This window comes from Cynocephalus volans, chromosome 9 (assembly GCF_027409185.1).
Source record: "Cynocephalus volans isolate mCynVol1 chromosome 9, mCynVol1.pri, whole genome shotgun sequence".
Lineage (NCBI taxonomy): Eukaryota > Metazoa > Chordata > Mammalia > Dermoptera > Cynocephalidae > Cynocephalus > Cynocephalus volans.
This window is the reverse complement of record NC_084468.1, coordinates 103,709,381-103,734,008: the sequence shown is the minus strand read 5'-3', so window position 1 is coordinate 103,734,008 and position 24,628 is coordinate 103,709,381. Positions and strand designations below refer to the sequence as shown.

Here is a 24,628-nt window from a genome sequence, read left to right as displayed (position 1 = left end):
TCACAGTGAGGTTGCCTCTTACTCACTTATACAGTATAAATTTAGATTTTTAATTTGTGTTTATGCTATATTTTATCTTTTTTGTAGGAGACAGTATTATTTTCTAAAAATAATGTATTATATCAATGTTATAGAAAAAAACTTAAATAAAGGAAACTACTGGACTTTAGTTTGAGATATATAATTAAAGATACTGTATACACATAGGGTTGTTTGGTTTTTCCAAACGTTTTATATTTATTTAATATTTTAGAAATAAAACATGTTGTATATTATTTTACCACCCTAACAAAAAGAACTTAAATAGTGAGAGGGTATGGACAGAATGGCTTTAATCATCCAATTTTCCTTCAAGAGTTGAAAATCTGATGATTTTGTAAAATCACTGGCTAAAATTAGGTTCAGAAATATTGTATGCATTATTTTTACAAAGCATGCATCTTAGACTTTAAAAACACTTTAGGAAGGTATGAAAAACTGCCCATAAAACCACTAGGATAGAACATGGAGGTCTAATTCCATGTACAAATGTTTTCTTAATTTTGAACCAAAGATCCAAAAATAAAAAAATTAAAAACTTTAAGAATAGAATTTTATCTGTTTCAATTTGGTCTTTGAGAATCACTTTTTCACTGTATCCTCTTGCGTGGAACAGCCAAATTTCAGATACATTAATAAGAAATGAAAGTGTCAAATGTACTGTGTTTTATGACACAACTAAAACTCCAAGCTTTTTTTAGCTAATAGTAGCAGTGCAAAGAATAGGCAATCAATAAACATTTGCTGATTTTGACTTTGCTATATGATTCTACTGCACTGCTTGTCCCATGAAATGAACGTGATCAAGGATAAAAAACTAGGGAGTCAACAATTCTGGGAGCAACAAAGAAGGATGGAAAAGTAAAAATGGTTCAGAGGAGTAAAAGCAGGATGTGACAACCTTGCCAGAAGTATTTTCTTTCAGTTAACAAATGTCACTTTAGTAATTTCATGTGTTGGTTAAAACATATATTAAATGATATTTTATTAGCTACCTACTTTCACCTTCTTAGTTCTCCTGGTAATTTTACCATGCTTCATTGTATTCCTTAAATCCTTACCAGTAACTCTTGGGGGCCCTGAAGCTGGAGACCCTTCTAGTAACTAGGTAATCAAATGTGTGCATATTAGTTTGCTTGAGTTGCTATAACAAAGTACCACAGACTGTGTGGCTTAAACACAGATATTTATTGTCTTAGAGTTTTGGAGGCTAGAAGTCCAAAGTCAAGGTGTCAGCAGGGTTGCTTCCTTCAGAAGGAACCATGAAGGAAAGGCTATGAGAGATTGATATGCTCCAGGCCTTTCTCCTTGGCTTCTAGATGGCAATCTTCTCCCTAAGTGTCTTCTTATCATTTTCCCTCTATGTATATCTCTGTGTTCAAATTTCTCCTTTTTCTAAGGACACCAGTCATATTGGATTAGGGTCCACCCTAATAACCTCACAATTCCACCCATGACACTATGCAAGTCACAGTGAGCACTTTCAGTTAAAACACCATAGTTATTGGTGTTGACAGAGATATGTGACACTCTACAAATCACTTCATTTACATAATTTAGATAAACCTCAATTTGCTAGAGATCTGTTTGTCAACTTTTAAATTTTAGTAATTTTTATGAATTAAGTCCTTCCACTGGAATCAATAGTAAATAGAAAGTCTTAGATGGAAATTGTCCCTGTTGGCTGCTTTTCTTTTCTTTTTTCCTCCTCTGGCCTCAGACTCATTCAAGTTACCCTTGTATGCCAAGGTTTTATCTGTTTATGCCTTCCTAAAACTACTAACTTTGGAGTATAAATTTCTGTCTATGTTCATGTATAAATGAACAGACATGAAACAAAACCAAAGCTAAGTTAGTGTTATTTTACTATTTAGAAGTTAGTTGTAATAAAATAATTCACAATTTTACAGTGCTATTCATTCATTCAACAAACAGCTATTGCATGCCTGGTGCTGTTCCAAATTCTGGGGATACAAAGTTGAGCAAGGTGAGCACTTTGACCTCAAGGCTTCAAAAAATATTACAAAAGTGAATATCATTTGTTATTGACATCTCTCCTCTCTCTTTCTCTCCCTCTTTCTCTCTTAAAAAAAGTATTGCCCAGCTGATTTTATAGCTGATTTTTTTTTTAACTTGTAATTTGTAAAGTCTTTCATGCTTTAGCATCAATTTTCTTGTTTTGGCTTTTCTAATATTTTTGAATCATGACTTAGGTTTTCCTATCAGACTGATGGATGGAGAAAATAAGAAAGAAGGACGAGTGGAGGTTTTCATAAATGGCCAGTGGGGAACAATTTGTGATGATGGATGGACTGATAGAGACGCAGCTGTGATCTGTCGACAGCTTGGCTATAAGTAAGAAACCCTAATTATTTGGGATGGTTACATGATGAACATATCTGATTTTTTTTTTAAGGCTTGTTCTAATGAGTTGCTTTTTTTTTTTTTAACCTAAAATGAGTTTCTATCATTCATTTGAAGATAATGGCAGCATGCTGATTTGATTCAGAATTATAAAGAAGTAATAAGTAGAATCTATTCAAATTTTTCTGTCTTCTGACAAGAAGTATACACTATGTCATATTAGATATGTAGCTTTTTATCTAATACCAAACAGTCTAATAACTATAAATGTTCACAAGGGGAGTACTGCTTCCCTTAGCCAAAGGTGTTAAACTTTTCTCTGCAATTTATATTTCAACACTGTAGCATTTTAAGAGACTCTGAGTTATTGAAATCACAATCAGTTCTCATATTATTGACAGTAGTTATGTTCTATAAAGTCTCTGTGAGCACTGAATTAGCAGATACTGAGCTATTGCTCCTAGAGCTGAGGTCAATGCTTGCCTTATTTCAGTTCTCATACTTGTAAACAATTGTCCTTTTTTTGCAGTTCCCTCCTTTTTTTTTTTTACATTCTTGTGCTTTTTTGTTGATGATGTCACTGTTTAAAATGGCCCCCAACGATAGTGCTGAAGTGCTGTGTGGTGTTCCTAAGTGCAAAAAGTCTGTGATGTGCCTTATGAAGAAAACAGGTGTGTTAGATAAGCTTCATTCAGGCACGAGCTATAGTGAGAAAAATGTGGCACTAAATAGACTGTGAAAAGGGCACTTGTTTGCAGTGTGAGAACTAAACCAAGAAGGCAGATAGTCTCATTGTTAGATCTCAGCTGTGTGACTCAAAGTTTTCCTAGCTTTGAGTAGGTCCATGAATGATGGTGGAAGCACCTTAAGTATTGAGTTTGGAGTTACAAAAATATGGAAAACATTACAACTTAGAGGGTTGTGAAATTTAAGTTCATATTTGTAAGTTGCCTAGCTCATAGTAGGTTACTAATAGTGGTTTGGATTTAAAAACATATCTTTAAGTATGTATGTATGTGTATCTTAAATATTGATCAATTCAATTGGTTATTTCCCTGCAGAATACAGTTGACCCTTAAACAATGTCAGGGAGATGCTGACATCTCATGACCCCTGCACATGAATTCAAGATATACCTAACCCCAAATTTTCCAATATATTTATTGAACAATTTTGTATGTAAGTGGACCCACACAGTTCAGACCTGTGTTATTCAAAGGTTTACTGTACATTTTAATTTTAAAAAGTATTTCTATTTTAATAAAAGTTCAAAAATTTTTGTAAACTAAATTCAAACTTTGTTTTTGGTTACTCATATATACTACTTCAATTTACTACTCAGTTTTGGACCAATTTTCTTATGGTAAATGTGTCCATTGTAGGTGATACACATTTTCAGTTTTCAAAGTATAGAGTAGAAGAGGAAGGTAGGGAGAGTCTACATCAGATGCATAGGAGAATTTAGTCAATGATTTATTTTATGTCTCCTTTGGTCACTATGTTTCTATTACTCTTTCTTCCATTTGAAAAAAAATATATTCTTGTCCTTGCATTACATTCCCAGTATATTTCCTTACCCCAAACCAACTATTAAAAGCTATTGCTGTTTGAGATTGATTTCTTGGCTATACTTTTATTTTATTGTTTTGGAGGAAATGGTCCAAGAAACTATGGAAAGTGTGAAAGGAAAGATTGGCATCAAATTTGATCCTCAAATTGGATGTCTTAGCTAAATTAAAAGAAGCTAAGTTAAAAGTTCCTAAGCATATCCATCAATACATTGTTACTTTGGTTTCTTTCTACAGTTTTCATTATTTTTTTATTTATCATCATTTAGTCCATTTAGCATTCTATTCAAAAATGAATTCAATCTCATATTAGGATGACTATTATCAAAAAAACAAGTGTTGGTGAGGATGTGGAGAAATTGGAACTCTTATACATTGTTGGTGGGAATGTAGAATGGTGCAGCCATTATCGAAAACAGTATTGAGGTTTGTCAAAAATTGCAAATGATCCAGCAGTCCCACTTCTGGGTATGTAGCAAAAAGAATAGAAACCAGGATCTTGAAGAAATATCTGCACTCCCATGTTCGTTGCAGCATTATGCACAATAGCCAAGGTATGGAGACAACCTAAGTGTTCATAGATGGATGAATGAGTAAACAAAATGTGATGTATATATACAAGGAGTCTTTGAAAAAATTCATGAAAGGATTTGTATTATCTTTTAATTCATTTTTTCCATGAACTTTTTGAATTGCTCTCATACAATTAAATGTTATTCAGTCTTAAAAAAGAAGGAAATCCTGCCATTTGTGACAGCATGGATGAACCTTGAGGATATTGTGCTAAGTGAAACAAGTCAGTCACAGAAGGACAAATACTACATGATTCAACTTATATGAGATGTCTAAAATAATCAAACTCATAAAGAAGAAAATAGAATGGTGGTTGCCAGGGGTTGGTGGAGGGAAAAGAAAATGGGAATTTGTTTTTCAGTAGATATAAAGTTTCCATTATGCAAGATGAATAAATTATAGAGATCTGCTAAACAACGTAGGTACCTATAGTTAGCAATATGGTATTGATCACTTTAAAATATGTTAAGAGGCTGAGGCTAGATCTCATGTTGTGTTCATACAAAACCAAACCAAAACATAAATAAAACAAAACAAAACAAACAAAAAAATGAATAAAAGAACAGGAGGAAATTTTTCATTTGATGGATATATTTAGTACCTTGGTTGTGGTTAGGTATCATGGATGTATGCATATGTCCAAACTCATCAAGATTTTTATGTCAATTATAACTCAATAAAGCTTAACAAAAGGGTAAATTTAGATTGGAAATGTAAGCTAGATTAAGTGACCAAAGTTTGTAGCTATTTTCAGTAATATTTCTGTAACAACTATCAAGAAAAGCATCGAAAGATTGTTATTTGTACTTTTTTTTTTGAAAAAATCTCTTAAGTAACTCAGTAATTTAATTTTACTATAGCAAACTGGGTAATCCATCTTTTAGTCAGTATCTGCACAATATGTCATTTGCCGTCAAGTAGCATTTGAATGAAAATCATTTAGATATTTGATCAATCCAAATATACCTGGATGGTTTTTATCATTTCCTACTGAAGGGAAATGGGATTTTATATAAGAATATATATGTGTGTGTGTGTGTGTGTGTGTGTGTATACATATAATTATAAACAGATATGTGACTAGAGCAGGGGCTCTTTTCCTCCATGTCTATTTTGAATCATGAAAAATATTTAATAAGCATTTATTTGTAGAAATCAATCCAGAAAACTTTTAAGCTGTTAAAAGACTTGAGCCTTATTATTAGAAGTTCCAGAGATCTGTCCCCCAGCCAGCTATATCATGCTTGAGGATTAGTCCTTGGAAATACTGAGAATCAAAATGGCATTAGAAAGCATTTTCATGATGGGAAAAACAGAGTGAGGCATTAAAAACCAGGAAACATGAATGGTAACTAATGTAGATAGGGTAAACAGAAAAGTAAAAGGCGTTATTTAATGATATATTACATAATGTCTGAGAAAGCCTAGCATATGAGCACATTGTTTTTAGAGGATTGATAGGGAATGTGTTGAGATCAGTTAAATTCATTGAGGCAGAGTAAATAGCCATGATGGAAATTACATTTTATTTGAACGTTGTGTGAATCCATTAGCATATGTTTCAATATGGCATTGTTTTTGAGCTACATATTTATTGAGCAGTATTCCTTAAAAGAATATTAAAGGTGGTTTAACCTCACTGTTAGTAGAGATCTAGAATTAAGTTTATCTAGTTTCTATCTTACATTTAAATAGTCGCCAAAAATTAATTTCGTTTAAAAAGAAAACAGTTACATCACTCTTTTAATTACATCCAGTGGAATATAAATATAGTGATTTGATCCTCTGTGTCTCCATTTAAAATATACATGAACAAAAAATACTTCTTTGACCTTACTTTGTTCCTTTTTCTCCTTGAAATTGTATTTTAACATTCCTTTCCCCACAGCATTCTGATGTTAATATGCCTTAAAAAGCATGTGTATATACACACACATGCGCACATATGCATATATGCACACACATACACATATAAATACATATGTGGAGAGAGAAATTAAATTCTTTTAACAGGTCCCAAATTTCTCTCTGGATTTTACAATTTCTAGTATACAACTGATAAAAAACAGCAAAAATATAACAAAATTTTTAAAATAATTATTATACATAGAAAATAAAAGTTTACCAAAGCTCCCATTCCTTAATTAGACTAATGGTTTGAGTTTATGGTGCTTTGATTAAGGAAAATTCATTGCTATCATATATTTTTAATTTGTTCTTTCGGCCAGTTTAAACCTTTGGCTTTTAAACCTTGGAACAATGCACTGTGGTAAGATTTGCAACGAGCACAAGATATGCCTTTCTTTTGTGAAGTTGGAGAAGGGAAATTTGAAAGAGAAGTTGATCTTGATTTCAGTAAGATTACTTTTAAGAGAGACTACACATGGAATCTGAGAATCTGAAAACTGATTCCTTTAAAGCTCATGTATCCCTTGGAAAGTCACCATCTATTCCTAAGAGCACTTGATGTTCAGTTTAAAGATTGGAACCTACTATCTCATTAAAATTCTCAGCTATGAATTATTACGTGCCTGTAAGTCAGTGAGAAGTTCCTTCCCTGTTTCCTATACATGACATAGTCCTTAATTATTTAAATGAAAAATAGTTAGAGGAAAATTTATTAGATTTTACTATATCAATGAGAATGTCTTTATTTAATCATGTGCTGTTATTAGTTGAAATGTTCTCCAATTTCTATTTGTTGATATATCTAAAACAGTGCATTCTTTTTAAGTTTGTAAATTGATCAATTACTGAGAAATCATCCTTTTAGTTTATTTAATGGGTTTAATTTTATTTTCTGTATGTTTACTTCTACTTGCCATCTACTTTTATAATTTTATCATGCTTTGTTGTCTGTCTGTTGTATAACCTGCTTTTCAGTTTGCAAAATTAATTCAATTTTCTATTTTCTTTCTTTCCTTTTCTTAGTGGCCTGGAAGTTCAACATTCTTATTGCTTTAGTAAAAGTTCTCTTTACATTTTTAGCAAACATACTGAGACATATTTTCTTACCAATTTAAGCAAATGTTATCTTTAACTTCCCCTTCCTGAAAAAGCTCAAGACATTAGCATACTGTTATTTACTTTCTACCTCCCCCCATCCTCACTGCCCAAACTGATGGAAATCATCTGGAATTTTAGTTTCAGAATGCTATTAATTTTTAAATTTTATTCAAATTATGCCTGTATGAACTCCAAACTGCTTTACATTACACACCCACATTAATTATATCCAGTGGAATATAAATGTAATGATTTGATCCTCTTTGTCATCCATTTTAAAAAAATTCATGAGCAAAAAATACTTATTTGACCTACAGAAATTTACATAGTTCATTTTGCTCCTTAAAATTGTATTTTAACTTTTCTGTTTTAAAAACAGGTTAATAAAATAAACAACAATCTGTGGCAATTCTGACTAAGAAAAAGGAGAGACAACACAAGCAAGCATTAAAAAAAGAAATATAAGCACAGATACGCAGGTTAAAAAGAATTGTAGAAGAATGCTATGAACTATTTTTAGTGAATAAAATTGAAACTCTAGATGAAATGGACAATTATCTGGGAAGCTTTACATTATTAAAATTATCTGGGAAACTGTACATTTTCAACAAAAATATAATTATCAAAATGGTTACAAGAGATAAAAGACCCAGTTAGATTAATGGCCATGGAAGAAATGACCCTGTTTTTGGCCAGACTTTTAACCAGTCTTTAAGACACAGATAATTCTTGAATTATATAAATTTTTGTTTAATGAAGAAACATATGGAGATCTTTCCATTCATTTTATGAGGCTAATATAACTTGATTTCAAGACTAGACTAGATAAATACATACAAAAATGAAACTATATCCTAATGTCATGAATCTACATACAAACAATCTAAAGAAAATATTAGCAAATTTAATCTGACAGTATATTAAAAGAACAATGTACTGCAAACAAGTATAGTTTATTGCAGGAATGTGAGAGTGGTTCAGACTGAGGCCCGAAGTGTTACTTTTAATGAGACAGTTTCTTTTTATTTAAAGCTCCTCATACTTTTGATTGCACATGTGACTCTCGTGCTGTGGTTACTCATAATAAGAAAGATTGTGAAACAGGACTCTGCACATTTTCCTACAGCTGACATTCCCTGTCTGGCAGAACAGTAGACAAAGAGAAAACAGGCACTTAGACATTGAAAGATATTGACAGCTACTCCTTCTAATTGCTCAAGACAGTTGGAAACAGAGGGTTTATGAAAATTTCTTCTAACCTTTCGACAGGATGAAGTTTCCTTTGCCTTGTTGCCAGTTTGAGCAGAGCTGAAGGCTTTTCTGCCATTGAGTGTTTGGAAAGCAATAACTTTGAAGATTCTCATAATTGTCATTCTTCCAAATGTTTTATTAGGAATTGCCCTTTATCATATTGTCCCTTTAACATGTGGCAAATACAACTAAATTCATTATATCTTATCTGCCTTCCGAGGGTAGAAATGAAAAACTGAACATCTCCAAAGGAAAATTTTAAGTGAAGAAATCTTAAAAGATATACACTGGCCTGGTCTGTTTGCTGGCTTTTGAATTTTTAAATTTCTGTTTTAAAAATTTTAATAAATTTAATTTAATAACTGCAGCTACTAGTATTATAGCTAATATTTAATGAGTACTTACTATGTAGTAAGCATTATCTCATTTAATCTTTACAATAACCAAATGAGGTAGTTACTGTTAACTCCATTTTACAGGTGAGGAAGAAGGCCTAGACAGGTTGCATACTTGCCTGAGGTTTCATAGCTAGTGAGGGACAGAACTGGATTCACACTCAGGCCTATATTCTGGTCCACCTCTAACATTGCTTCTTAATCTAACAGTGATCGTCCCAGACCTTTTAAATTCAGTGGATGGAATTGTTTCAGTCGTAAGTTGCTCTTGTGTGTAATGACTAAGCTAATAACAAGTGATGATTAATCACTCTTGTACAATAATGACTAAGCTAACAACAACAAAACATTGTTTCCCACCTGTATCAAAGTATTCAAATAGCAGATTTGCCATGGTATGTTTACTGGTTATTTGCAAAGGTGTCTTTTAAACTAACATTAAAACATTTTTATCTGATAAAAAGTATCATTTAGTTATTTTATAATTTTCTAAGATAAAATTAGATTCTTTTTTCTGAAATAATGTGTTATATCTAATTATGAAACTTATCCTGATTTAATAGATGCTTTTTGTGTGTTGTAAGAAAGCAGCCTAATTAAAAGGCATAGTTATCTGTAATTCTGCAAATAAACTTTTTGACTCAACTTTTTAAAAAAGCTTCTAAAGATTAGTGTTTTCCCACTTTTTTCTTTGTCTTTAACTGGGAAATATATTATACAGCCAAAAAGAATATACAATATATCTGTATTTTTAAAAGGATATCAGTGAAACAAACACACATCATTCCACCCATGGTGGCGTGTTCAGTTGTGCAGGCTGTAACCACATGAATGGCATGAATCAAAGTCAGTACAAGGCAGCCCTGTCCCTACCACTGAGCTTAGGTCACAGAATATTACTGTCCTTTAAGCTCCTCACGTGCTAATCCACTACCCTTACTCCACCACCTTGAGGTAAACACTTTTTTGAATGTTGTGTCATTTCACCGCATTTTTTCATAATTTTCTAGCAAGTTATATCCTTAAACAATAGTTTTGTCTATTTTTAAGAACTCATTTTGAAAGTAAGCAATCATACTTTAAAGTTTTCTTCAGTGTCTTGCTATTTTTCCGTCAGTCTTACTTTTGAGATTCATTTCTGTTGATGCAAGTAGTTGTAGAGTTCATTCCTATTCATTTTGCTCTACAGTATTAAATCTCACAAAAATCCAACTTATTAATTTATCGTATTGATGTTGGGTGTTTGTATCATTTCTAGTTTTGCTATAAAAAATTAGACTGCTATGAATATTCTTACGCCTTTCTGCTGGTGCACTTGTGCAAGAGATTTTTTAGGGAATATAGTCAGGAGTAGAACTTCTGGCTTGTAGGGTATGTGCACTGTCAACTTTGTCAAGGATGCAAGATTGCTTTCCCGAGTGGCTATAGTGATTTACACACTAAACAGTGATGATGATTATCTTTTTTCAATTTGTGCCAATCTGGTGGATAGCTAGTGTTATCACATTATTTATCTCTGATTACTAATGAGATTGAGCATGTTTTTGTTGGTTTATTGGCCACTGATATTTCCTTTTGTGTAAAATATCTTTTTCTGTCTTGTCTGTTTTTCTCTTGGGTTGTTAGTGTTTTTATTTTTAAAATGATTTCTTGGAGTTTTTGTATATTGTATGCTATTTTCTCCAATTAGAAAATACATTCACCAACAAATATATTTGTAAATATGTGTTACAAATATCATCAACTTTTTAATTTATCTTTTCACTTTCCTTATGGTGGTTTTTAGTAAAGTAGCATTCTTAATTTAATTTTTGTTGAATTATAAATCTTTTTATCTATGGTTTATACTCTCTATGTCTTGTTTAATAAATTTTTTCCTTGAGGTTTCAAGCATAGTTTTCCTATAAGTAAAACTTTAAGGCTTTTGACTTTCATAATTATGACTTTAATTTATCAGGAATTGGGTTTTAAATATGGTTAGTTTGAAATATTTTATTTCACCAAAAGGTTTTTTTATTTCCATGTTTTTAAAAAAGTAATGTGTTATTAAAATGAAAAAAGTAATTTACCAAAAGTAAGTCTGCCTTTATTCATGATTGATTCCTGGTTTTCTCTTTCTCTGTTAAAAATTATACTTTTTACTTTTAAAGGAGGCAAAAAATTAGTTCTTGTCTCCCTAGGTAATTATTTAATCTCATAATTTTCTTGGCAATATTATACTAATTTTAAGAGAGTATTATACCCTTTAAGAGGGTAGAAAATTTTGAGGTGATTTTTTTTTTTTTTGCTGCTTAATCTAGAGTTTAAGATGACCGTGATTTTTTTTTTTGACATGCATTAAATGTTACTTCTTTTTAGCAGAAGCTAAATCAGAAGCAACTGATTTAATAAAGTAGTTCTGGGGTATGACAAAGAAGGTACAGTTATTACCTCTCTTATGAAGTTTTTATAAAAACAATCATTAAATAAATGGTTTCTAGCACACACAGATGCTAATTTTCGTATGTAAAAGGTGAGGATAAAATTGAATGCAAGTAATATGTTGTGATTTGTTCAGATGTATGTTTGACTGGTTCTCCATATCCTTAAGAATGCTGTATTTCCAGGGGTCCTGCCAGAGCAAGAACCATGGCTTATTTTGGGGAAGGAAAAGGACCTATTCACGTGGATAATGTGAAGTGCACAGGAAACGAGAGGTCCCTGGCCGACTGTATCAAACAAGATATTGGAAGACACAATTGCCGCCACAGTGAAGATGCAGGAGTTATTTGTGATTATTTTGGCAAGAAAGCATCAGGTAACAGTAACAAAGGTAGGTCACCTCTGTGGCCCTGAACAACTCAAAGAATATGAGTTGTTCCCCACTTGCTTACTATAAGCCATACTTTGATAACAAAAATCCCATGGAACAAGAACGTATGTGCATATAGTCCCTTGTTCCTTGTGCTAGTATTCAGAGCCAGTGGCTCTTGGCAAAGTTGCTTAGGTGGGGCTTACAGGGAGAGCAAAGTTCAGGGGAAGGAATGGATTTATAGGTCCTTTAATCTCTGGGATCGTCCCCTTTTTACACTCTCAGCCATTTCTGTACCATTCCTTCTTTGGAAGAAATAAAGTTGCCATGCTTGCTGCTATCCTTGAATGTGCCAAACTGATATTTACTTCATAAAAAGGAAAGGAATGAGAATATAGAGATGAATTCAAGAAAGATACTTCTTTACACTTACTAATATTTTAAACAACAGGCATAATTTTAAAAATGCATTTCAAAAAGAGTTATCTTTTATAGTTTTTGTTCTCTGAAATTTAAAAATTTAAGGAAAATGAGAAGAAATCTTTTAGTATAGTACAGTTAATAGGTGTTTCATACTTGAAAGCTCTGGGGACATTTCATTTTTATGAAACAAATATATCTCTGAAGGAATGAGTGGGAGAATTAGCTACTTTGGAGAAATCTGTGGTTATAGTTTGTGAAAACAACTATCACCTTATCTGGATTGAAAGTTCATAGTTTTGATACATTGGTTTTTTTAAAAGTCAGGTACATCTGTATATAAGCATTCCCTTTTTCTAACACCTTTTAGTAACTGCCAAAGACAATACAATAAGTGAACTGGGATGTTGTTAATATGATTCTTCACTATCTGGGGGGTTTTTGAGTGTAGAAAGAACACTTGTGACTCTTTATGCTTTGTTTTATGTTCTATCTATTATATCTTACACAGATAGAAAAACAGTACATATATAATGAAGAAACTAAAAAATATATATATACACACACACATATACATACACAAACACACACATATAAAAAACTTGGTGAGCCAGTTTTCCCTAAATACTGATTACAACTTAGTTTATTAAATTTCCTTCAGTAATTTAAACCACAGTTACAAATTGAATATAACCGATTCTTTGGATTATGTCAAATTCCTTATGCAGGTGAAAAATATAAAAATCCGATAATCTTAAAATGTTTTACTACATTTGGATGTAAACCTATTCTAAAATATGAGATACTATGGATTTGTACATTTGTGCATTGTTTATACATTTGTTTGCATGCCTTCCTAGAGTTGTAGCAATACTTAGTTTGATACCTTTCCATAGTTATAGCAATGCTACTATACCTCAAATAAAAAGACTACATCTCAGACTGGCTAGATTACAGAATCTGGTCTATTAACCAGTGGATTTTATGTTGAAGCTCAGGACCTGGTGAATTGTATAAGTTGATTCAAACTCAAGCCATTGGTTGTTGGTCATCTCATGGGATTCTTTTATAAGTGAACTTCATCTAGCTTTTAAATTTTTCTGTAACAGTATATGGCTTTAAACATATTTTACTTTCTTGCGATCTGGTGTTTTGCCCCAGAATGATGTAAAGTTTAAGTTTTGCTTGCTCAGTATTACATCATTCCTTTTCTTGGCATCATAGACATTGACCTGACTTGGGGCATTATTGGAAACTTATGTTTTTCCTAATATCTTATAATTTGCAATGTCATCTGGAGGACTCATATCCTAAGAGAAGAACGTTAAAATTTGACAGCATGCCTCTGAGATCATTTGGCAAATTAAACATCTTGGTACACATTGTTGAACCTCTTTCTCCATCAAGAAATAACAGTTGCTGATTCTCTGTTGGGCTCCCTTCTACCTGGTTTTTATGGGAGACCATCGGTACTAATTAGGTCTTCATGGTCTTGGCACAATTCCCACCCTTCTCTTCCTACACACGCAGAAAGACAGTACATATCTATATACATAGACTTAACTGAAGAATATGCTAAGTAAATGTAAATTCAGACCAGAATTCTACCCTGGAAATGTGCTTTGCTCCTCTGAGTTACATTTTACATATGGATTGGAACAATGTTGTGTGCGGAGAGTCAGTAATTTAGACCATTACTGCCTTTGCAGTTCTCTTGTTTTGTTTAATGCTCCCGAACTCTGAAACAACCTCTATAATCAGCAGAAGGAAATGTAGGTATCTATAAGGATAATGTATAGGACAGAGTCAAACCATTCAACAGCCGTGAAACCCCTCAGAGCTGAATGGTGGGGAAGCCTCATAAAGTTTCTCCTCTGCTTGCAAATCATTGTAGTTTGGTTAAATGAGAAAAGATTTAATTTTTATTGTAAGAGAAATTATCCTGTAATTTTCAGAGAAAAGGCTTTTTAGAATACAGGGGGAAGCATCAGGGAGGGGAATGTGTCACTTATGTTTTTATCCCTCTGTCATCTATGTTATAGTTTAATTAATGACCTATTTCTGCTTCAGAGTCCCTCTCATCTGTTTGTGGTTTGAGATTACTGCACCGTCGGCAGAAGCGCATCATTGGTGGGAAAAATTCTTTAAGGTAAAAGCCTCTTCAGAGGAGATGTTCTATATTACAGAATTATTTATATACATAGTGTTACAAACTGGGGATTTTCTATTATTATAAAAGGAACTTGTTTAACTCATTTTATTTTCTAAACTAAATACAGATTCTGCTGATAATTTCACTGTCCTTTGACATATATTTACTTTATATAGACCATGTTTTTATATCACTATCCTCTAATTTATGAGATAGATGTGTTGCTGAAAAGTTACATGGTGAAAACAAAACAATTTTATGAGAGACTTCAAAAAAATGTATAACTAGAAAATTCATCTAATTTAGAATTAATTTATTTCAGGCTTGATTTATTTTAATATAAATTTTTGTTTGCTGAATTTACTAATGGGAAACCAGCACTTTGTTTACTAAATACTTCTTCGGGCTGCTTAGGTGAGGTAGGGTGAGGAGAGAAATTACACTTCAAATCATGAAATATGAAGGAGACTAACTTTGTTTCCAAGAGTGTCAGAGATAGGTGGGATGCATGCAAGTGCCAACAAGCAAATCTTTAGGGTTGCTGATACATGGTTTGCTCAGAATTGTAGGAGCATCATTCTCAAAGTAGAAAGGGATCTTACATCCTAGAGTCTCTTTTGTATTTCTTTGCCCCTCCTGCAAGCCATTGAAGTCATTGCTATGACTGGTGCTTTTCTTTGCTTTCTGCCTTTTATGGATGTTGATATGTGGCATTTTCTTCTTAGGGGTGGTTGGCCTTGGCAGGTTTCCCTCCGGCTGAAGTCATCCCATGGGGATGGCAGGCTCCTCTGTGGGGCTACGCTCCTGAGTAGCTGCTGGATCCTTACGGCAGCACACTGTTTCAAGAGGTATGTGTCCATCTTTTCAAACAACTTGATTTGGCTCTTATTCTCCAGTTCTTCCAGTCCCTTCCTGCTCTACGGCACTTGGGGTGTCAGAGCCAGGCTAAAGGTCCTCCTTATCTAAGCCAGCAGCACCATGGAAGTGAGGGAGGTGACATAAGGAGCAAAGAGAGCCCTCAAGAAGCCACCTCCTACACTGGTGTTAAAGCAAACTTTGGATTTAGTGATAAGAGAAGGTGGGTTTTTAGAGGGGAGGCAGCTATGTTAGTGTTTCCCCCAATAACGTATCTGAGGGTGAAATCGTATTTCCGTAGAGGTAGAAGAGACCTCGGATTATCTATTTATGAATGCTAAGGAATAGGGAGTACAGGTTTAGCGTTTTTGATCCTGTGAGTCTTGGTGTTTTGTATCTTTTAGATTTTGCTGTTTGTACCTTCTAGAAAGTCAGGTTGCATCTGTTTTATTCTTGGCTTTCATATAGTTTAGTCTTGATTATTTCCTCTTGTGCTAGAAGTTTTATCAGTCCATTCTGAAGTCTTCCAATTCAGAGGGGAGGCCACACAGAGAAAATTAGTGTGCTAGAGCCACAGCGCTCAGGATGGCAGAGCCTGTAGAGGCAGTAGGACCCGCCTCTCCTTTCTTCTTGTCCAGTGCTCTTTCATGGGCCCTAATCAATGGCCATTTCCTCAGCATTAATTTTGGTATTTAAATATATATACCATTGGAAAAATACTGATAATTACTGAAGCAAGGTGACGAGTACAAGGAGTTTCATTATACTATTTTAATTTTGTGTGTTTGAAAATTGTCACCCCAAAAAAGTTTGAAAAAAAGTGTACCATATTGTTGAAAGATTTTTCGGAGCAAAAATAAAATTTTTTTTTTTTCTTATGTGGTATCGTGTGGTGCATACCCTAGCTTCATTATGTATTTGAAATCCATTCATGTAGATTTTGTTAGTGCCATATGAATTTTAACTCCTATTGTAAGACTAAAGTACTGTTTATTTATTCCTCTGCTGATGGATAGGTAAGTGGTTTCCATTCTTTCACTATGAAACAACAATGTTGCAGTACTAACCATGGACGTGTCTCATTTGTGTGTACATGTGTGGGCATTTTGCTGGGTCCTGGAGTATGGGCTTTCTTCAGTTTACCCAAGCTCTGCCAATTTGCCCTGTGAAGGAATTCTGTTTATAGTAAAGCAATGTTTAAGTTTCTGTTTCCTCACATCCCCACTAAACTTAATAATATCAAAATTTTTAATTTTTGCCGATCTTACAGTTTTTGGGCTTCTTTTTTAGTGAATTTTTCTGACTAATGTACAAACACCTTTTCCCAGCCTGGGCCATGTCCTTTTACATGCTTATGGTCTTTTTCTTACAAAAATATTTTAATATATTTAAATATGTCATCTTTTCCTTTAGAGTTTTATATAAGCTTTGTGTATCTTATTTTAAAAATCTTTCCCTAGCCCCATATATATAATGAAGAGGTTCTGTTATTTCTTTCCTAAAAAATTTTACTGTTTTTCTTTTCGTATTTAGATTTTTAATCTGTTTATAGTTTATTTTTGTGTAGGGAATATGGTATGAGGAAGGGACCTAATTTTACATTATTCTTTATAGATAGTTTTCCCATTAATTTTTATTGAATATTCCATTCTTTACCCATTGATTTGTGTTAGCTCTGTTATAAGCTAAATTCTCATATATTCTTGTTTTAGGATCTCTATTTTCTTCCACTTATCTATTTCAATATTTGTGGAATAATCTTCCATGTTCAATGTGCTACAGAGATACAAATGTATATTTTACATAACATTTGCGTTTCTGGGATATAATTGAGTTTGAGAGTTTCCTTATATACAAGTGGGTTTAATGCATTCCTGTGTTACATGAGTGGCACAGACAATGAAAATTATATGCACTCATTAACTTAACAAATAATTATTGAGCCCCTAATATTTCCAGGCATATGCTATGCACTAAAGTGATAGCACAGAACAAGACAGATAGGATCCTTGCTGTCATAGAGTTTACAGTGTAGCTATAGGAGCCCAGAGGAGGGAGACATTGATATTGCTGATATGATTTTAAAAAGTTTAGAGCACTATTTTTAAAGTGTGGTCTTTTCACTATAATATTAGATTCACTTAGCTTATATTCATTTAGATTCACTATGATAGAAATCAGTAAAATGGGTACAGTGTAACAGAAAGTGACTTGGATTTGGCCATCAAGACCAGGGTTATGGTTCTAACTCTTCCAACTGTTAACCTCTTAAAGCCTCAGTTTACTTATTTGAAACTGAAAGCAATAATGTTCCACAATGAGAAGCAAATGATCTGCAAAGTATTAGAAAGTATTTTATAAACTGTAAAATTCAAAACAAACATTAATTATTATTATGTCGGGGTTCAAAGGGAGGAATCAAAGAATATATTAGGAACTGATATGATTTTCCTCAGTAAGGAACTGAGGATGATTTTATTTCACTTGCTAGTGGAGAGGAATAAGGTAGAAAACTGCAGAGAACCAGAAGCAGCCCATTTTGGGGCTTAGAGTTTAGGCAAAATAATTCAGAATGTTAAGTTTAGATAATCGTCCCCTTATTCAAATTCCCATTACCACAAATTATGATTTTACCCCATGACCCCACCCAATTATCCTGGACCTCCTTCCCCATCCCCCTTTCCCACACTCCACTTTGTATCCTTACATGTGCTCTCTCCTGGTGGTGTTATTTTGTTTTGTTTATTTAGATTTTTAAAGAAATATCTACTTATTTTAATTGACACATGCTTATTGTACATTGTACATGCTTATGGGGTACAATCTAATGTTTTGGTACATGAATATGTTGGCCATCACATCTCGGGCACGAGTGGTTACAATCAGCTTCGCATCTCATGAATATTCATAACCAATAAAAAGTATTTGCATATAAAAATTAAATTAAATTAAAAGTCCAATATTATTTAAATATATCCACTACCTGGCAACTGAGCCCCCACTTTCATTATGCAAGTATCTCCTATGTGCCAAGTAATATAGTAGACATTTGGTGTATAAACACAAATGAGGTAATTACTGCCTTTAAGCAATATTCTAGACAGAGCAGGCCAAGGGAGGATTAATGGCTGAATAGTATTCAATTGTGTATATAGACCACTTTTTTTTTTTTTTTTTTTAATATCCATTCATCCCTTGTTGGAGAGTTAGGTTGATTCCATGTCTTGGGTATTATAAATTGTGCTGCAATAAACACGGTAGTGCAGATATCTCTTTGACATACTGACTTCATTTCCTTTGGGTGCATACTCAGTGGAGAGATTGCTAGATCATATGGTAGTTCTATTTTTAATTTTTTGAGGAAGCTACAAACTGCTGTCCATAATGGCTGTACTAGTTTACACTCCCACCAACAGTGTGCAGGTGTTCTTTTTTCTCCACATCCTTACTAACACTTGTTTTCTTTGTCTTTTTGATAATAGCCATTCTAACTGGAGTCAGATGGTATTTCATTGTGGTTTTGATTTTGCATTTCCCTGATGATGACTAGTGATGTTCAGCATTCTTTCACATGCCTGTTGGCCATTCATATGTCTGCTTTTGAGAAATGTCTACTAAGATCCTTTGCCCAATTCTCAATTGGGTTCTTCTTCTTCTTATTTTGCTGTTGAGTTGTTAAAGTTCCTTATATATTCTTGGTATTAACCCCTTGTCAAACATACAGTTTGCAAATATTTTCTCCCATTCTGAAGGTTTTCTCTTAACTCTGTTAATAGTTTCCTTTGATGTGAAAAATTTTTTAGTTTGATGTAATTCCACTTGTCTATTTTTGCTTTTGTTGCTTTTGCTTTTGAAGTCTTATGTAAAAAATCCTTGCCCACGCCAATGTCATGGATCATTTCCTCTACGTTTTCTTCTAGTAGTTTCATAGTTTCAAATTTTAAATTTAATTCTTTAATCCATTTTGAGTTTATTTTTGTATATGGTGAGAGGTAGTTGTCTAGTCTCATTCTTCTGCATGTGGATATCCAGTTTTCCCAGCACCATTTTCTGAAGAAGTTGTCTTTTCCCCAATATGTATTCTTGGCACCTTTGTCAAAGATAAGCTGGCTGTAGGTGTGTAAATTTATTTCTGGTCTTGCTATTCTGTTCCATTGGTTTATGTATCTGTTTTTATGCCAATACCATACAGTTTTGGTTACTACAGTTTTACTGTATACTTTGACATCAGGTAGTGTGATGCCTTCAGCTTTGTTCATTTCTTTTCAGTATTGCTTTTGCTATTCAGGGTCTTTTTTGGTTCCATATGAATTTTAGGATTGTTTTTCCTATTTCTGTCAAGAATGTCATTGGTATTTTGATTGGGATTGCATTAAAAGTATAGATGGCTTGGGTAGAACAGCTATTTTAACAATATTAATTCTTCCAATCCATGAACATGGGCTATCTTTCCATTTATTTATGTCCTCTTCAGTATCTTTCTTCAAAGTTTTATAATTTTCATTGTAGAGGTTTTTAACCTCCTTGGTTAAATTTATTTCTACATTTTGTGGGGGTTTTTTTGCTTTCTTTTCAGGTAGTTCACTATTAGTATATAGATATGCTGCTGACTTTTGTCTTTTGATTTTGTATACTGCAACTTTACTTAATTTGTTTATTAGTTCTAGCTGTTTTGGGGTGGAGTCTTTAGGGTTTCTATGTATAAGTTCATGTCATCTGCAAACAGAGACAGTTTGACTTCCTCCTTTCCAATTTGGATGCCTTTTATTTCTTTCTCTTATCAATTACTCTGGTTTGGATTTCCAGTAATATGTTGAATAGAAGTGGTGAAACTGTGCATCCCTTATCTTGTTCCTGATCTAGGAGGGAAAGATTTCAGCTTTTCCTCATTCTGTATGATATTAGTGGTGGGTTTGTCATATATGGCCTTTATTGTCATGAGGTACATACCTTCAAAACCTAGTTTAAGAGTTTTTTTGTTTGTTTGTTTTTTGTTTGTTTTGTTTTCTTTTTTTTTTAATTTTATTTTGTCGATATACATTGTGGCTGATTATTGCTCCCCATCACCAAAACCTCCCTCCCTTCTCCCTGCCCCCCTTCCCTCCAACAATGTCCTTTCTGTTTGCTTGTCGTATCAACTTCAAGTAATTGTGGTTGTTATATCTTCTTCCCCCCCCCCCCCGGTTTTGTGTGTGTGTGTGTGTGTGTGAATTTATATATTAATTTTTAGCTCCCACCAATAAGTGAGAACATGTGGTATTTCTCTTTCTGTGCCTGACTTGTTTCACTTAATATAATTCTCTCGAGGTCCATCCATGTTGTTGCAAATGGCAGTATTTCATTCGTTTTTATAGCTGAGTAGTATTCCATTGTGTAGATGTACCACATTTTCCGTATCCACTCATCTGATGATGGACATTTGGGCTGGTTCCAACTCTTGGCTATTGTAAAGAGTGCTGCGATGAACATTAGGGAACAGGTATACCTTCGACTTGATGATTTCCATTCCTCTGGGTATATTCCCAACAGTGGGATAGCTGGGTCGTATGGTAGATCTATCTGCAATTGTTTGAGGAACCTCCATACCATTTTCCATAGAGGCTGCACCATTTTGCAGTCCCACCAACAATGTATGAGAGTTCCTATTTCTCCGCAACCTCGCCAGCATTTATCGTTCATAGTCTTTTGGATTTTAGCCATCCTAACTGGGGTTAGGTGGTATCTCAGTGTGGTTTTGATTTGCATTTCCCGGATGCTGAGTGGTGTTGAGCATTTTTTCATATGTCTGTTGGCCATTTGTATATCTTCCTTAGAGAAATGCCTACTTAGCTCTTTTGCCCATTTTTTCATTGGGTTGCTTGTTTTCTTCTTGTAAAGTTGTTTGAGTTCCTTGTATATTCTGGATATTAATCCTTTGTCAGATGTATATTTTGCAAATATTTTCTCCCACTCTGTTGGTTGTCTTTTAACTCTGTTAATAGTTTCTTTTGCTGTGCAGAAGCTTTTTAGTTTGATATAATCCCATTTGTTTATTTTTCCTTTGGTTGCCTGTGCTTTTGGGGTCGTGTTCATGAAGTCTGTGTCCAGTCCTATTTCCTGAAGTGTTTCTCCTATGTTTTCTTTAAGAAGTTTTATTGTTTCAGGGTGTATATTTAAATCCTTAATCCATTTTGAGTTGATTTTAGTATATGGTGAGAGGTATGGATCTAGTTTCATTCTCCTGCATATCGATATCCAGTTATCCCAGCACCATTTGCTGAAGAGGTAGTCCCTTCCCCAGTGAATAGGCTTGCTGCCTTTGTCAAAGATCAGATGGCAGTAAGTGTGTGGGTTGATTTCTGGATTCTCTATTCTATTCCATTGGTCAGTGTGTCTGTTTTTATGCCAGTACCATACTGTTTTGGTTATTATAGCTTTGTAGTATAGCTTAAAGTCAGGTAGTGTTATGCCTCCAGCTTTATTTTTTTTGCTCAGCATTGCTTTAGCTATGCGTGGTCTTTTACTGTTCCATATAAATGTCTGAATAGTTTTTTCCATTTCTGAGAAAAATGTCTTTGGAATTTTGATGGGGATTGCATTGAATTTGTATATCACTTTGGGTAGTATGGACATTTTCACTATGTTGATTCTTTCAATCCAAGAGCATGGAATATCTTTCCATCTTCTTGTATCCTCTCTAATTTCTCTCAGCAGTGGTTTGTAGTTCTCATTATAGAGATTTTTCACCTCCTTGGTTAACTCAATTCCTAAGTATTTTATTTTTTTGGTGGCTATTGTAAATGGGCAGGCTTTCTTGATTTCTCGTTCTGCATGTTCACTATTGGAGAATAGAAATGCTACTGATTTTTTTTTTCTTTTTTTTAAATTTTTTTAATTATTTTTTTATTTTTTAAATTTTATTTTGTCGATATACATTGTAGCTGATTATTGCTCCCCATCACCAAAACCTCCCTCCCTTCTCCCTCCCCCCCTCCCCCCCAACAATGTCCTTTCTGTTTGCTTGTTGTATCAACTTCAAATAATTGTGGTTGTTATATCTTCTTCCCCCCCCCCCCGGTTTGTGTGTGTGTGTGTGTATGTGTGTGTGTGAATTTATATATTAATTTTTAGCTCCCTCCAATAAGTGAGAACATGTGGTATTTCTCTTTTTGTGCCTGACTTGTTTCACTTAATATAATTCTCTCAAGGTCCATCCATGTTGTTGCAAATGGCAGTATTTCATTCGTTTTTATAGCTGAGTAGTATTCCATTGTGTAGATGTACCACATTTTCCGTATCCACTCATCTGATGATGGACATTTGGGCTGGTTCCAACTCTTGGCTATTGTAAAGAGTGCTGCGATGAACATTGGGGAACAGGTATACCTTGGACTTGATGATTTCCATTCCTCTGGGTATATTCCCAACAGTGGGATGGCTGGGTCGTATGGTAGATGTATTTGCAATTGTTTAAGGAACCTCCATACCATTTTCCATAGAGGCTGCACCATTTTGCAGTCCCACCAACAATGTATGAGAGTTCCTTTTTCTCCGCAGCCTCGCCAGCATTTATCGTTCATAGTCTTTTGGATTTTAGCCATCCTAACTGGGGTTAGATGGTATCTCAATGTGGTTTTGATTTGCATTTCCCGGATGCTGAGTGATGTTGAGCATTTTTTCATATGTCTGTTGGCCATTTGGATATCTTCCTTAGAGAAATGCCTACTTAGCTCTTTTGCCCATTTTTTAATTGGGTTGCTTGTTTTCTTCTTGTAAAGTTGTTTGAGTTCCTTATATATTCTGGATATTAATCCTTTGTCAGATGTATATTTTGCAAATATTTTCTCCCACTCTGTTGGTTGTCTTTTAACTCTGTTAATAGTTTCTTTTGCTGTGCAGAAGCTTTTTAGTTTGATATAATCCCATTTGTTTATTTTTCCTTTGGTTGCCCGTGCTTTTGGGGTCGTATTCATGAAGTCTGTGCCCAGTCCTATTTCCTGAAGTGTTTCTCCTATGTTTTCTTTAAGAAGTTTTATTGTCTCAGGGTGTATATTTAAATCCTTAATCCATTTTGAGTTGATTTTAGTATACGGCGAGTGGTATGGATCTAGTTTCATTCTCCTGCATATGGATATCCAGTTATCCCAGCACCACTTGCTGAAGAGGCAGTCCCTTCCCCAGTGAGTAGGCTTGGTGCCTTTGTCAAAGATCAGATGGCAGTAAGTGTGTGGGTTGATTTCTGGATTCTCTATTCTATTCCATTGGTCAGTGTGTCTGTTTTTATGCCAGTACCATACTGTTTTGGTTATTATAGCTTTGTAGTATAGCTTAAAGTCAGGTAGTGTTATGCCTCCAGCTTTATTTTTTTTGCTGAGCATTGCTTTGGCTATTCGTGGTCTTTTATTGTTCCATATAAATGTCTGAATAGTTTTTTCCATTTCTGAGAAAAATGTCTTTGGAATTTTGATGGGGATTGCATTGAATTTGTATATCACTTTGGGTAGTATGGACATTTTCACTATGTTGATTCTTCCAATCCAGGAGCATGGGATATCTTTCCATCTTCTTGTATCCTCTCTAATTTCTCTCAGCAGTGGTTTGTAGTTCTCATTATAGAGATTTTTCACCTCCTTGGTTAACTCAATTCCTAAGTATTTTATTTTTTTGGTGGCTATTGTAAATGGGCAGGCTTTCTTGATTTCTCGTTCTGCATGTTCACTATTGGAGAAAAGAAATGCTACTGATTTTTGTGTGTTGATTTTGTATCCTGCTACTGTGCTGAAATCATTTATCAATTCCAACAGTTTTTTTGTAGAGGTTTTAGGCTGTTCGATATAGAGGATCATGTCATCTGCAAACAGGGACAGTTTGACTTTATCTTTTCCAATCTGGATGCCCTTTATTTCCTTCTCTTCTCTGATTGCTCTGGCTAGTACTTCCAACACTATGTTGAATAGGAGTGGTGAGAGTGGGCATCCTTGTCTAGTGCCTGTTCTTAAAGGAAAAGCTTTCAGCTTTTCCCCATTCAGGATGATATTGGCTGTGGGTTTGGCATATATGGCTTTAATTATGTTGAGATACTTTCCCTCTATACCTAACTTATAGAGGGTCTTTGTCATGAATGAGTGCTGAACTTTATCAAATGCTTTTTCAGCATCTATAGAGATGATCATATGGTCCTTGTGTTTGAGTTTATTAATATGGTGTATCACATTTATTGATTTGAGTATGTTGA

The 24,628-nt window shown here is 33.9% G+C and overlaps 1 protein-coding gene across 1 annotated transcript in view; it reads left to right on the top strand.

The window, feature by feature from the left end:
• The window catches only part of PRSS12 (serine protease 12), a 78,009-nt gene that overhangs the window by 38,798 nt on the left and 14,583 nt on the right, over window positions 1–24,628 (top strand). The window contains exons 8-11 of the mRNA XM_063108610.1: window positions 2,253–2,394; window positions 11,803–12,008; window positions 14,478–14,556; window positions 15,285–15,407. Coding sequence (XP_062964680.1) covers window positions 2,253–2,394; window positions 11,803–12,008; window positions 14,478–14,556; window positions 15,285–15,407 — 550 coding nt within the window. The remainder of the gene's footprint in view (window positions 1–2,252; window positions 2,395–11,802; window positions 12,009–14,477; window positions 14,557–15,284; window positions 15,408–24,628) is intronic.